Source organism: Hemitrygon akajei, chromosome 2 (assembly GCF_048418815.1).
Source record: "Hemitrygon akajei chromosome 2, sHemAka1.3, whole genome shotgun sequence".
Lineage (NCBI taxonomy): Eukaryota > Metazoa > Chordata > Chondrichthyes > Myliobatiformes > Dasyatidae > Hemitrygon > Hemitrygon akajei.
In genome coordinates this window covers 42,812,455-42,828,578 of record NC_133125.1, presented here as the reverse complement: position 1 = coordinate 42,828,578, position 16,124 = coordinate 42,812,455, and the positions used below count along the sequence as shown (strand labels likewise).

Sequence of the window (16,124 nt, the reverse complement as noted above, 5' to 3'; positions counted from 1 at the left end):
AGGCATACGGTATATTGGCCTTCACCAATCGTGGAACTGAATTTAGGAGATGAGAGGTAATGTTGCAGCTATATAGGACCCTGGTCAGATCCCACAGAGTACTGTGCTCAGTTCTGGTCGCCTCACTACAGGAAGGACGTGGAAGCCATAGAAAGGGTGCAGAGGAGATTTACAAGGATGTTGCCTGGATTGAGGAGCATGCCTTATGAGAACAGGTTGAGTGAACTCGGCCTTTTCTCCTCGGAGCGATGGAAGATGGGAGGTGATCTGATAGAGGTATATAAGATGATGAGAGGCATTGATTGTATGGATAGTCAGAGGCTTTTTCCCAGGGCTGAACTGTTTGCCATAAGAGGACACAGGTTTAAGGTGATGGGGAATAGGTACAGAGGAGCTGTCAGGGGTACGTTTTTTACTCAGAGAGTGGTGAGTGCGTGGAATGGGCTGCCGGCAATGGTGGTGGAGGCGGATATGATAGGGTCTTTTATGAGACTTTTGGATAGGTACATGGAGCTTAGAAAAATAGAGGGCTATGGGGAAGTCTAGTAATTTCTAAGGTAGGGACATATTTGGCACAACTTTGTGGGCCGAAGGGCTTGTATTGTGCTGTAGGTTTTCTATGTTTCTAAGCTGTTCTCCATTTAGCAAGCTCCCCCTCTCCATGCAGTTGAGGAATCCAAAGGGAGAGCAGAGACTGATACAGTCTGGCACCAGCGGCGTTGCAGAAGTTGCCAGTCAGCATTGAACTCAACATAGGACTGCGTTAGGGACTCCATCTCCGGATTTTGTCCTCGGGGTTAACTCCTGAACCTCTTCCCATAAGTGGATATAGCCGCAAGGTTAACTTCTGTTGTGATTTGGGATCAGAGTTTTCCTTCTCTTAGATGAGCTGCCAACCATGGCTGATGAGCCCCATCTTCCCAAAGCGACTGGTTTTAAGGTGCCAGTAACCCGTCTCTGCCCCTTCTCCTGTCAGTAGAAACGGTTCCACCGGGCTTCGTAGCTAAGCCACACATGAAGGCCAGGAACTGGACTTGGTTGTCAGAGGCTTTCTGAGAAGCATGCCATTGGGAGCATTTAATTGGTTGTGGGAGCTTATCCCCACTACCAGCTCCGGGTATAACAACCTTAACGAACCTTAATCTTAAGGCAACAACAATGGAGAGGAATACAATCAATGTCTTAGTCTGTTCCTCCAGCATTTTCTGTGTGTGTTACTCCGGTTAACTTTTGTTATGTTTTTTTTGTCTATCTCCTAAATATGAACCAGTCAGTAAGAAGTATAACATAAACTGCTTCAAGGAATGTAATGTAAGCTACAGCAGGAAGAATGACTGTTAATGAACAACAAAGTTTAAAGTAAATTTATTATCAAAATACATATACGTCTTCATATACAACCCTGGGATTCATTTTCTTGCAGGCATACACAATAAATCCATAATAGAATCAATGAAAAACCCTACTGTGCAAATACATAAAGAAATAAAAAAATAATAAATAAGTGAGCAACATCTAGACATTAACCTACTGTGGCTACTCTTTTCTCACGGATACTGCCTGACCTGCTGAATTCTTCCAGTGTTGTGTACATAACCTACTGTGACTGTTTTCTTCTACCAAACAGCTGATAGTCTGTAGTGAACTTCTAAGTGTGAGCTAATTCAGAGTTTGTGTGAGCCTGGATTTAGCGCAGAACAGTGAATGTAAACGTTTATTTACATATTTCCTATCAGCAGAAGTTCCATATATTTATAGAGAAATAAACAAAGCATTGCTTTCTTGAACTAAAAATAAATCTCATCTTTTCTGGAAAGCAATTGGAATTGATAAAAAAAATAAAGCTAATTTAGTGCCTGTAAGAATGGATTCTCCATTGTCCATGAGGATACCTTCCTTGACACACTGCTGCACAGTTTAATATTTTACTTTAACTCTTTCCTTACTATTTCTACAGCATAGTTTTGGAATAATGACCTATAGCCCACTTGAGAGGTTGAGCAGTGACTCTTGCCAGTTATTCTCACAGCAACTCCCATTCCAAGAATCTCAATGACCAGGAAGGACAAGGGCAGTGGGAAAATGGAACCATTACCACTTGCAGGCCTCTCTCCAAGTGACAAATCATCCTTAGAAATATATTGTCAATCCTTCATCATTTCTGAGTCTCAGTCCTACGTCTCCCAACCCAATGCCTCAGTGGAAGGACCGGTGGTTCAAAAGGCATTGTATCATCAACTTCTCAAGGGATATTAGCAGTGATCAATAAGCGTTGGCCAAAATGCATTCTACGCACATTTTAAGCAGGAATTTGGAATGTCGCCACCCACCCTGTTAGCCTCCAATGCAACCGAATCCACAGCAAGATCAGTCTTCTAGATTGAACCTCTGTAAAGCACCTGGCTGGTCTTGTGTATATCAGTTGGTGGGGGGTATTTGCAGACATTTATAACCTCTCTTAGTTTCAAACTGAAATTCCCTCCTGTTTTAAGAATATCTTCTTGGTAATTAAGAAAAACAAGATAAAGTGTCTTAATGACTGCAGGGCTCTGAAATCCATGCTGGTCATGGCAGTCTCCCAGACAACCTCAATCCAATGCAATTTACCTGCCACCATCTCCCTGGTCCTACACTCATCTCTGGAGCACCTGGAGGGTAAGGAATTTTTACATTAAACTTCTACGGATTGTCTACAGCTCCACCTTCAGTACTATAGTTCCAAGCAGCTTCATCTCCAAAGTCCGGGACCTTTGAAACTAGATCTTTGACTGCCTGACACAGTAAGGATCGGCAGCAATACCTCCACCACAGTTATTCTCAACACTGACACCCCACGAGGCTGTATTTTCAGACCCCTACTCTACTCACTGTACATCACGACTGCACAGGCAGAGTTTGCTCTAAAACCACCCACAAGTTTGCAGATGATGCCACTCTAGTGGGCCAGATCTCGTGACGATGAGTAGGAATAGAGGAAAGAGGCAGAAAGCCTAGTGGTATGGTGTCATGACAACAAACCTTTCCTCCATGTCAGCAGAAGAGCTTGTTATTGATTTCTCCAGGGTGGGGGTGGGGGTGGAGTGGGGCACGTGCTGAAGTCGAAAGGGTTGGCAGCTTCAAGTTCGGAGGAGTGAACATCACCCTCAGCCTGAACGAGTCCAGCTATGTAGACATGATGCCCAAGCAAGCTCACTAGAACCTCTACTTCTTCAGGAACTAAAGAAATTTGGCATGTCCCCTTCTGCTGTTGCCAACTTTTACCGATGCACAAGAGAAAGCATCCTACCTACTGCATCACAGCTTGGTATGGCTACAAGAGACTGCGCAGTTCAGCGTGTCACAGAAACCAGCCTCCCCTCCATGGACCCTGTCTATATTTCTCGCTGCCTCGGTAAAGCAGCCAGCGTAACCAAAGACCCCTCCCACCCCAGGTATTCTCTCCTGTGCCCTGTCCTATCAGGCAGAAGATAGAAAATCCTGAAAGCTCATACCATCAGGCTCAAGGACAGCCTTTGTCCTGCTGTAATAGGACTATTGAATGGTTCCCTAGTGTGAGATGGACTCTTGACCTCATAGTCTACCTCTTTTTTGACCTTGCACTTTATTGTCTATCTGCACTGCACTTTCTCTGTAACAATAACATTTTATTCTGCATTCTGTTATTGCTTTACCTGGTACTGCTTCAACGCACTTTTGAAATGAATTGATCTGTATGAGTAGTACGCAAGACAAGTTTATACTACACCTCGGAAACATATGAGAATTATAAACCAATTCATTAATTCACCTTGCTTGCCAGTGATAGCCAGGTCATGAAAATTAATAGACAATTATCAAATTGAGGTATCCCACCATAAGAAATACCTGTCCCCTGCTTCATTTATAAAAGTCAGAAGCCTGATCTCAGAGTTTCTGCCTCGTTTATTCACTGCTTCCTGGCAGGTGGACAGAGCTCTTCTTGTTGCAGTTACGTAGATACTGCTTTCGCAGAGATGAGGGGAAACAGCGAAGGAAGAACATAAGCAAAGGATGTTGGAAATTGGGACAAAGGAAACACTGAAAGCCACAATGTCACCTAATGAAGCTTCTTATATTTTCAAAGTTCAAAGTAAATTTATCATCAAAGCATAGAAACATAAACAACTTTGAGGCACAGTTTCTTGCAGGCACGCACAGGAACACAAAGAAATGCAATAGAATCCACATTAAACCACACACAACAAAGACTGACAAACAACCAATGTGCAAAAGAGGACAAATGTAAAAAAAAGTAGACAGATAACACTGAGAACATGCGCTCTCCCTGAAAAGCAAAGTCTCTGAAGGTGAGTCCACAGGCTGCGGAGTCAGTTCGCGCTGAGGCGTGTGAAGCCGATCCGGGAGCCTGGTGGCTACAGATGCAACTTCTGCGCCACTGGCCCGGTGGTAGCAGCGAGATGAGAGGGAGACGGGTAAAATGCAGGCAAATGGGATGGGCTCAGGTGGTGGATTTTGAGCCATTATTACAGTGCCGTTAATCAGTGCTGTCTGTTTGCAAAGTCAGCGCTTGAAGCCAATGCATGATTCCCACCTCTCTCTATAATATTCTTCTTCTATAACTATGAGTGAACAATCACGGTAAAAGGTCTCAAACTTTTGATCCAATTTCGGACAACAGGTCAGAAGCATGGGTTGCATTCATCAGTGGTGTTATTGCAGATACAAAATGCAATGAGGAAATTGTATTTTATATACCAAATAACAATAATTCTTCTGCCTTCTCCCCATAAGCTTTGATTAGTAAGGGAGTCAAAGGTTATAGGGGAAAGGCAGGAGAAGGAGGTTGAGAGGGGTAATAAATCAGCCACGATTGAATGGTGGAGCAGACTTGATGGGCCAAATGGCCTAATTCTGCTCCTGTGTCTTATGGTCTTATGCAAATATCTGTGTGTTAGAGTAAATTATAAAAGAATGTCCAATTTTTTGGATGGGCAGCACTTGGGCATAAACATTTCAAAGCATATGTAAAAGTATTTTATGTGTGATTTGCGTGTAAAAAAGTGCAAAAGTGTTATTTTCCTATCCAGTTTTTGGTTTATATGTTGCTATTTGGGAAGATCTTTGGTTCAATCCAAGATTTGTGTCAAGTAAACGGACCTCCTTTTGACTTCAGGGCATTCTATTTTGAGAGGGGAAAATTGTTGGGGGGAGGGGTAGTTCAAGCTGTTTACAACCTCCTGCTTTGGAACACGTGCTAACAGGATATGACTGTGAGTTCCCTTACAGCCCATGTTCAATTAGTCCATCACAAGACCCATACGAAAGTATTAATCTCAGTTCGGTAATGGACCTCGGCGTTCATAAAATTGTAGATTATCATAAGTCAAACACACGTCAGGAGGAGCAGCCATCTGTGGAAAGAGCTCTGAGTCAGCACAAGTTGAGGGCAGAAAGCTGTAGATGATGTCATGATGCAAGGATTATTTTCACATGAACATTCAGCAGGACAGTCTGGTTGAACAGGAGAAAGAGCTAAATTAATGACTAATTATAAAAAAAAATCAGAACAGATGTATTGGAGGAACTGCTTGGGAGGAATGCCTGTCTTTTCAGATTGTGTCTGGTGAAAGAAGTTGTCCTGTATGATGCGTAATAGATAAGTTGGTTTCTGAAAGAAATGAAAAACTATAGAGTCTGCTGGACATAACAAAAAGATGTTGTATGATCTGCAAATAAATTGTGAGAAGCAATGAGAATCTGAGATTGCAAAACACAACAAAACCAGTAAAAAAGGGAAGCATATATAAAGATCTGACACTAAGAATTAAATCTCAAACACATTTTGGCAATAGATGCAAGTTCATTTTCAGCAGTTAATTACCAAATAAAAACATGTTATTAATTAACACAGAGCAGAGTATTTCTTAGGAAGTCTGGAGAGCAGCATTACGTTTCTTCTCTTAGAGTATCGTAAAAAGACAACAAACCAGGTGGGCAGATAGAAAAATTGGAGTATGCCTTATTGTCCTCAGTCACAGGATGGTTCCTCTCTTCCTCTGTAAGAACTTCTCCACCCTGTCACCCTGCCACGGACTGGTATAGGACAGCAAAGCTTCCCGAAGTAAAGGGAATGTTTATTTGCTCTTAATTTTCATGTTGCTCAGTTTGATCAGGATTGTAGAACGTAATAAGTAATTTTGATCATGAAAAATAATTGCAAAGTGATCGTTTGGAGTGCGGAACGTAGTCAGTTCAACAACAAAGCAGCTCTGTGCAGGTAACATAACATTTATTTGGGGGGAAAAAACATCTTTGAGCCAGCTACTACATTCGATGTTGCAACCTTTTCTTTGTTGAGAGTTAAACTGGGGAAATATGCCAGCAATGCTAATGAAGGAGGACCAGAGGAAGACGAGAGACAGAAATCAAAATTAGAATTCTGAATCTCTTTACGAATAAAACAGGTTTGGCAATTTAGTTAAAATATAACTATCAAAACAATAAACGTATTCTTAACACATGATTTAAAAAAATTTGATGTTTGAATAAAAATTATTAATCACAATTACTAAGTTACTGCATGTCATCCTGTGTTTTTTGCAGTAATTACACATGTATAGTATATTCAGTAAAACAGATGCAACAGTTTAACTGTGCAACAGGCTAACGGATCAATTCTTTCACTTTGGCAGGATTCTTTAGAGTCACTTACTGAGCGTGATGCTTTGGAGCCGGGGCGGAACATGGTGGCTGCTGGATATGCTCTCTATGGCAGTGCTACCCTGGTAGCGCTCTCCACAGGACAAGGTGTCAACTTCTTCATGTTAGACCCAGTAGGTAGCTGATCAAATTATTGCCATTTCTGATCTAGTATGCAACACAAGTGTTTGTGCCATATAATACCTGGAAACGCTTTGTTACTTTTGTTGTTCACTGTCAAATTTGGGGGTAGGGATGGCTGGGAGGAGTAAATAAAAGAATGTAAATTTTTGTTAGATTAGCACTTCAATTCGCTTTGTGTCATTATCGCCAAATGCTCATTTCTACAGAAGGACAGCTGACATAAACAGTCTCTGGCAAAAGATGGTTGAAACTTCGAATGCACAAGAATAAATCATCAATCTTTATCCGTGCCCGCAATTTACTCCCGTTCGCCTAAGGTGAACCGCCGTCGCCCTGCCAATAGTGCAATACTTTGGTGTAAATACGGTGTAATGCCCCCTCCAGTACACACTCGTAACCCACATATCAGACAATACACCAAAGGCGAGTAAATAATTGCAACTTTATAGTTGTTTCTTAGTGATGGGTTAGTAGAAACGGATAGCCTAAAGGCGCCAAATCAGTAAGTTTATCAGTTTGTGCACATAATATTTTAATACGTTGGAGCTCATGCCTCCGGCTCCATCCACAACGACCTTCTGAGCCTTTGGCCACTGTCCGAACTGCCAACTTCCAGTGTCTGCCGCCCTGGAACCTCTGTCCGCTCCTCACACGTCCGTCCTCCTCGCTTGCCTCACGAAAAAGACCGCAAACCTGCACTCAGCTTACACATACAAGATAGCATAACAATTCTCCATTGGTTAGTTCCCCCCTTATCTACAGTCATAACCCAAACATTCCAGATACGGAAACCCATTACAGCATTAAGTAACATTACAGAGAAGCCATTTTGTTAGCCTGAACAGTTAACACCACAGTTACTGGTACTGAGAGCCCTACAATTAGATGCACTAGCACAGTGTTAATGTCTCTATACATTGTTGTATCTTCCTATCCTCCTTGTGTCCCCCGTGTTTTAACAACGGCTCAAAGCCGTATCTCATATTCATTGTATATCAACGTTCAAAGTAAATTTATTATCACAGTACATATATGTCACCATGTACAACCCCGAGATTTGTTTTCTTGTGGGCATACACAGTAAATATAAGAAATATAAGAATCATTGAAAGACCACACTCAACAGGGCAGACAAAAACTAGTGCAAAAGACAACAAACTGCAAATACAAAAGAAAAATAAATTTAAAAAGCAATAATTATTGAGAACCTGAGATGAAGAGTCCTTGAAAATGAGTCCATAGGTTGTGGGAACAGTTCAGTGAAGGGGCAAGTGAAGTTATCCCCTCTAGTTTAAGAGCCTGATGGGTGCAGGGAATTAACTGTTCCTGAATTAACTTGTGAGTCCTGAGGCTCCTGTGCCTTCTTCCTGATGCAGCAGCAAGAAGAAAGCATGGCCTGGATGGTGCAGGTCCTTGATGATGGACACTGCTTTTTTGCGACAGCTCTCCATGTAGATGTACTCAATGGTGGGGAGAGCTTCACCTGTGATGGCAGGGCCATATCCATTACGTTTTGCTGGATTTTCCACTCAAGGGTATTGTTGTTTCGATACCAAGACCTGACGTAACCAGTCGATATACTCTCCGCCGCACATCTCTAGAAGTTTGTCAAAGTTTTAGATGACTTTCCGAATCTTTGCAAACCTCTAAGGAAGTAGAGGTGCTGCCGTGCTTTCTTCGTAATTGCTCTTACATGCTGAGCCAGGACAGATCCTCTGAAATAATAACACTGAGGAATTGAAAGTTGCTGACCCTCGCCACCTCTGAGGACTGGCTCATGGATCTCTGGTTTCCTCCTCCTGAAGTTGATAATCAGCTCCTTGGTCTTGCCGCCGTTGAGTGAGAGAGGGGTTGTTGTTGTGGCACCGCTCAGCCAGGTTTGTCACCACCTGTACTGTACGCTAATTCATCACCACCTTTGATTTGGCCAATAACAATGGCATCAGCAAACTTGAATATGATATTGGAACTGTGCTTAGCTACGGTCGTAAGTGTAAAGTGAGTAGAGCATTTCAGAGGACCTGCCTAGTACCCAGCATGTGAGTGCAATTACAAAGAAAGCACAGCAGCTCCTCGACTTTCTTAGGAGTTTGCGGAGGTTTAGCTTGACATTTAAAACTTTGACAAATTTCTATAGATGTGTGATGGAGAGTATATTGACTGGCTGTGTCACAGCCTTGCATGGAAACATCAATGCCCTTCAGCAGAAAATCCTACAAAATATAGGAGATACGGCCCAGTCTGTCAGAGGTAAAGCCCTCCCAATCATTGAGCACATCTCCACAGAGTGTTGTTGGAGGAAAGCAGCATCCATCATTTGGGACCCCCCCCCCCCCCAACACCCAGGTCATGCTCTGTTTTCACTGCTACCATCAGGAAGAAGGTACGGGAGCCTCAGGACTCACAGCACCAGGTTCAGGAACAGTTATTAACCCTCAGCCATCAGGCTCTTGTACCAGAGGGGATATCTTCACTCATCTTTACTTGCCCCATTATTGAAAGGTTCCCACAACCTATGGACTCACTTTCAAGGACTCTTCATCTCATGTTCTCAATATTTATTGCTTATTTATTATTATTATTATTATTATTATTTCATCTTTCTTTTTGTATTTCCATAGTTTGTTACCTTTTGCACACTGGTCGCTTGTCCAGTTGTTGCAGTCTTTCTTTGATTCTGTTAAAGCGATTGGATTTATTGAGTATGCCCACCAGAAAATGAACCTCAGGGTCGTGTATGGTGATATATATGTACCTTGATAATAAAATTACTTTGAACTTTGAACATTAGTGTTCTGTGCAAACTTCAGGCAAACACAGGAAGGACATTCTGACGCATCAAGCTGCTTATCACTTCCCTTTTCATGACACGGTCAGAACTTCCAGCCTGATTCCCAGTGATAAGAGTCTCTAATATCAACTTTAAAAAAATCCAGTCATTAAAATTTGCAAAGCCTTGATAATCATGAGCTCTGTAAATTGCATCATGAAGTGGGTGAGAAATTTGTGTGAAGTCAAGGAAAGGGTTGTAATAGTTGGAGGAAGGAGGGCTGAGGGAGAGTGGAAAGGGTCAGGTGACACTGAAAAAGAGATTCAGGAATGGAAGGATCAAAAGTGAGAGGGGCAAGAGCGGTATATGTGGAGGATGCTGGGAGGGGGCAGTAGTCAAAGGCATCCATATTGATGCCAACCATACGTGCATGAGGATAGAAATGAATAAGTGCCTATAAGTTTGCCCTGCCAGGTGTGAGTGCAGCGGTGCGTGATCTACAGTTGCCCTGAATCTAAACCTTACTACATCCGGCCCATGTGGTAACTGATGTGTGGTGACTACCCCAGTTCAAAGATGTCACACTGGTGCACCATCAATAACTCTCTCTGAGACGTGAAGGCGAGATATCGGCTTTTTTTGACTGGAAGAAAGAACAAGCAGTAGTTGACCACCATACTACATCCTGGAGACTGAGGGCCGGGCTCAGGCCTCAATCGCCTTTATACCGGGGTCTGTGGGAGGAGCCACAGGAGCAGTCAGCAGGGGGCGTGTCCAGACAGGTATATGTAGTTCACCACACACACACACAGTCAAATCCACAAGACGAAGTTCAGAATCTGAAATGTCAGGGCAGCTCCAGCAGTAACGGACGTGAACAATGCTCTGCTATCCTACCATGGGACCTCAGACGCTCTGACAATGACATTGCGGTGTTGAACGAGCAGGAAAGGACTCATTGGGCAAGAAGGTAGGTGCTCCACCTCCCGGAACAACAACTCTGTCATCACAGGGTCAGTTTTGCTGTCAAGAAATAGCATGTTTAAATTGTTACCCTACACCTCCTGTAGGGTAACTGAATTCCTCCTGACCCTTGGGCTCACTCCAACATAGAACTGGCAAGTTGGTACATATGACAATCTGTGGAAACTGATGAGGTGGCTAAGAAAGACTTTGAAGAAACCTTGGTTTTAGGGCGGTTTCAATCTCTGCGTTGAAGAAGAATGATCAACACAGAGCGACTCATTCCAACAGAGTTCCCCTCCTGGCAAAAAGCTTAAAGCACAGTCTTATCATAACCAGCACAGCTCACCAGAAAATCAAGATCAGGACCTCATAGCGACACCCCCAAATTAAGCACTGGTACCTGTTAGACAACATAACAACATAAAAAATAAAAGCTGGAGTTAGCCGAAGGGCCTGTTCTGTGATCTATGAGTAGGCCACTTGGATTGTGCCCGATCTTCTGGGTAAATGTTTTCTGGCACTGTGTATTTTTCCAAGCACCCAAACCCAGCAAAGAAGCCCTGGGTAGTTGATGCACCATCAATAACTCTCGGAGACGGGAGGCGAACGATAGGCTTTTATTAGCTGCAAGAAACGACCACACAACATCCTGGAGACTGAGGGGGGGAGCAGTGCCTCCAACCGCCTTTATACAGGGGTCTGTGGGAGGAGCCACAGGAGCAGTCAGCAGAGGGGCGTGTCCAGACAGGTATATGTAGTTCACCACAGTAGTTCAGGTAGTTCTGATAGGCAGGCCATTTTGTTTGCAGGCATGACATCAGACTTCAAAAGCAGATGGTTTCATCCAGGTCCCCTCACAATAAGAGATTATTGAGTGAATAAAAGGAAAAATTCAAGGATGTTTTCAAAGCCCTGAAAAAGTGTGACATCACCATCCGTTATCAGGGAGCCTTGTTTCATGACATTTTAAGGAGTACAAACACTTGGGATGCCAGTAAGAACCTTGACTCTAATATTGGAAGCACACAGAAGCCAAGCATAAACAATAGATGGAGTCCAAAATTCCCACCAATTTGTCCTGTTAGATGGAGTCCAAAATTCCCACCAATTTGTCCTGTCAGGTACCTCTTGTCCCAAATGTGGCAGTCTGTACCTCCTGCATTAGATTCTTTACCTACCTCACACCCACAGAACTGGAGTAAAAGCAAGATCTGAGGAGGAGATGAAAAGCAAATGCATCAAAAAAAGTTACATTTATGGGAACTAAGTATGATTGCTGGAAGATATTCACAAGCTTTTAAATGATAGGATCATAGTTAATTATCCCCCCCAATCTGTTTCATATTAACAACAGTTACTTGACTACAAATATCACCAAGACCAAGGAGATGGTGGTGGACTTTAGGAGATCTAGGCCCCATATGGAGCCAGTGATCATTAATGGAGAACGTGTGGAGCAGGTTAAGACCTACAAGTATCTGGGAGTACAGTTAGACGAGAAGCTTGACTGGACTGCCAACACAGATGCCTTGTGCAGGAAGGCACAGAGTCGAATGTACTTCCTAAGAAGGTTGGCGTCATTCAATGTCTGTAGTGAGATGCTGAAGATGTTCTATAGGTCAGTTGTGGAGAGCGCCCTCTTCTTTGTGGTGGCGTGTTGGGGAGGAAGCATTAAGAAGAGGGATGCCTCACGTCTTAATAAGCTGGTAAGGAAGGCAGGCTCTGTCGTGGGCAAAGTACTGGAGAGTTTAACATCGGTAGCTGAGCGAAGGGCGCTGAGTAGGCTACGGTCAATTATGGATAACTCTGAACATCCTCTACATAGCACCATCCAGAGACAGAGAAGCAGTTTCAGTGACAGGTTACTATCGATGCAATGCTCCTCAGACAGGATGAAGAGGTCAATACTCCCCAATGCCATTAGGCTTTACAATTCTACCGCCAGGACTTAAGAACTTTTTAAAAGCTATTATTAATGCTTTTTGAGACGGTGATTTTAGATGGATATCATATTTTTTTACTGAGTTAAGTATTGTATGTAATTAGTTTTGCTACAACAAGTGTATGGGACATTGGAAAAAAAGTTGAATTTCCCCATGGGGATGAATAAAGTATCTATCTATCTATCTATCTATCTATCTATCTATCTATCTATCTATCTATCTAAATGAACAACATTGCTGTATGTTGTAGTAATTACTGCAACATCAGTGCTAAATTCTTGGACTGTTGCATGTAAATATGAGAATATTTATCTATCTATTCATCTATCTATCTCTCTACCCATCTATTTGTTTAATAATTTAGTTTTAAAATTAAGCTATACTGCATGTATTGTAAATATCTATTTGTACGGGCTGGAGTAGCTCCATAATCTTGTTGTCTTGAGCGTCGACAATAAAGTTCTACTCTGTTCTGTAATTCTAACAGCCTAAATTTATATTGTCTGATGCTCCAATAATACTCTTTCCTTTTCTCCTCAGTCTATAGGTGAATTTATTCTTGTGGAACAGAATGTGAAAATAAAGAAGAAAGGAGTTATATACAGTCTGAATGAGGGCTATGCCAAGTACTTTGATCCTGCACTCACGGAATACATCCAGAAGAAAAAATTTCCTGAGGTATGGACTTAGTTCAATGAAAGGAAACACCACTGATCTTTCTGAAATTCAGATGTAACAGATTCAAGTGACTTCCATTAAGAGACAAAAATGGGTAAAGAATGTCTCTCAAGCTCTTGAAAACATACTATGAATTTTAAATTTTTCTTGTAAATCAACTTGTTTAAGAAATTAAAGCCATCAGTGGAATTAGAGGAATGAAACACACTCTGATACAATCATCCAAAATCTGTTGCAATGCAACGTGCATAGGTTCAATGGTTCCTCCTACTCTGAAGGAGGCAGAAGATCCTTCCTTACTGTTTAATACACAGCTTGGTACATCACGACATACTAGAAATATGGATACCCGTCTCACATTAATCTTTTCAAGTTAAGTACAGCTAGTCTGAAGAAAATTTAAATCCATGGGACCAAAATTCACCCTGGAAAATCAAAGTTTATTTTGTATGGGGCATTTTCTCTTTCAATATTTTTATAAATGTATACAAGAATATATAACAAATACAGAGTATATAATATTAAAAAATTACTAACAGAATACAGACAATAGAAAAATTGAACTGTATAGGACTGAGTAACATACGTGTATATAGTACTCCAGTAATGATTACTAATACTGCAAATTTATAAAGAGTATACATTAGGAATTTTATATACATAAAAAAAATCTAGCCCCTACCAAGAAAGCCAAAGGGTAAAAACAAGGAAAGAAATATTACTGTTATATTATTAAAGAAAAATTATGTTATTCTTTGTTAACAACTTAGCAACACTTTTTAAAAAAATATTTCTTTCCTTGTATGGGGCATTTTCAACCAAACTTGAAGCCAATATCTCATCTACTACTGCATGTTCAATTGACAAATTAGTACTTCAGTGGAAATGCTCCAACCAATGTCATTAATATCCCATTTGTTTTCCTACTGGGTCAGATATGGTAATACAGTTAACACTCATGAATGAGGATTATATGGTAAAGCAAGATTATCGAGCAGCCGGGTACCACGATGGTGTAGTGGTTAGCATATCACTTTACAGTACCTGCAATCACGGATAGGGGTTCAATTCCTGCCTCTGCCTGTAAGGAATTTTTATATTCGCCTTCGTAACCACTGGACTTCCTCCAATCCCCCCCCCCCCCCACATTCCAAAGAGCTAGGGTTGAGTTTAGTGTGCTGTCAATGGAAGCGTGGCGATCCTTGAGGTCAGCTCAACACAATCCTTGCGGATTTGATTTGTTGCAAATAACGCATGTCTCTGCATGTTTCAATGTACATGTGACAAGTAAAGCTGATCTCTTGCAGATACTAGATAAAGACACTGGCAAAACAGTGCAATTCCTAGACCTCATTTTATTAGGTGAAGCATTGTGGAGTGATATGGACTGGGCAAATGAACAAAAACTATTTGACATGCAGGATTTCATATTTAAGCAAGGTGCCAGTAGGTGGAGGCGGAAATGTAACAGCTTTGCTGAGGGTGCAATCCTGGATGCGCTCAACAATCCCAGTGTGTGATAATCGCAGCATGGTTTTCTTCTTCTTGCCGAATGGGTTTGGCAGCAAACTAACAGATGACATGAATGCAAAATGCAGGAATCCCGCATCTTACTGAGGGGAAGAATGCAAGTCCCTGAAGAACTTAACTACCATCAAGGACAATAAGAGGAATAAGTTGTAGTGGTAAAGGAAAGTAGGTGGAGAAGGAATGCGGCTGTTTGAATGGGCTGTTTCTGTGTACAGTCTCTGTATTCACAGATGTACGGTTCCTTCAGGTTGTTATAACTGGGGATGGTAGTGGGGATTAAATGCTCCCAAATAGCGTGCATCTCAAATAGCCTCTGACAACCAAGTCCACCTCCTGGTTTTCACGAGTGGCTTAGCTACTAAAGCCTGGCGGAACTGTTCCTACCGACAGCAGACGGGGCAAAGGCGGATTACAGACAGTCACTTTGGGCAGCAGGTGCTCATCAGCTGTGATTGGCAGCTCATCTAGGAGAAGGAAAACTCTGATCTCAAACGTCTGCTTCTTGGGGCTATACCAACTCATGGGAAAGGCTTAGGGAGTAAACCCTGAGAGAAAAATCCAGAGCTAGAGTCCCTAAGCCAGTCCCACGTTGAGTTCAATCCTGACTCCAGCAATGCCACTGGTGCCAAACTCTATCGGTCTCTGCTATCCCATTCGATTCATCATCAGTGTGGAGAGGGGGAGCTTGCTGCAGGGGCAATAGCTTGCTCTCCATGCCGTGCTGCCCTGGCTTGCAAATCACATGGACAGCTGGGAAGCGATATCCCTGGTCCACACCGACCAGTGGAGAATGTTGTACAGAACGTGGCAGGCTATGTTGACTGCAGCTATAGCCCTCAATAAAATAAGCCCACGGAGATACGGCTTAAGGAGTCCTGACGTGAGTTTGATGGTATTCTTTGCCCTTGCCTATTTCCTAGTCTACAGTCAGCTGGCACTATTCTCATTTACTCAAAGCAATAGCTCAATTCTATTGACTTTATTTTGTACAAACTTGCTGATAAACAGAACTTTAAGAGCACAAGCAGACTATTCATTGAGTACACTGTTTAGTGGGCAGACTGATCTTTGAACGATCTGAACATGCAGCTGGTTTGGAGTTATTGACTGATGTTGCTCAACATTCACGAGTTTAACTGGTTACTCTCCAGACTCTGAATGCTTATCAAAAGTAAAACGAGTCTCATGACACATATCTTTGCCCTCACTGATTCTCTTCAGAGGACCTGGACATTTTGCCTGAACTAAGTATGGGTTAACCTCCAGTGCCTGACTCATACATTTGCTCCTTTGTGACCCGTAGCTATGATTGCCAGGTGGTTGTGTGTCTATGGTGCATATTTCTTTTACTGAGATACAGCGCAGTGTTCTTACAGAAACACCTGCATGATGCGAAGCTAGGGCACCTCATCAGT

General features: G+C 42.3%; 1 protein-coding gene across 1 annotated transcript in view; it reads left to right on the top strand.

Moving 5' to 3' along the window:
* LOC140741254 (fructose-1,6-bisphosphatase isozyme 2-like) overlaps positions 1-16,124 on the top strand; it is a 74,317-nt gene that overhangs the window by 34,882 nt on the left and 23,311 nt on the right. Inside the window, exons 4-5 of the mRNA XM_073071242.1 lie at positions 6,672-6,812; positions 13,042-13,179. Coding sequence (XP_072927343.1) covers positions 6,672-6,812; positions 13,042-13,179 — 279 coding nt within the window. The remainder of the gene's footprint in view (positions 1-6,671; positions 6,813-13,041; positions 13,180-16,124) is intronic.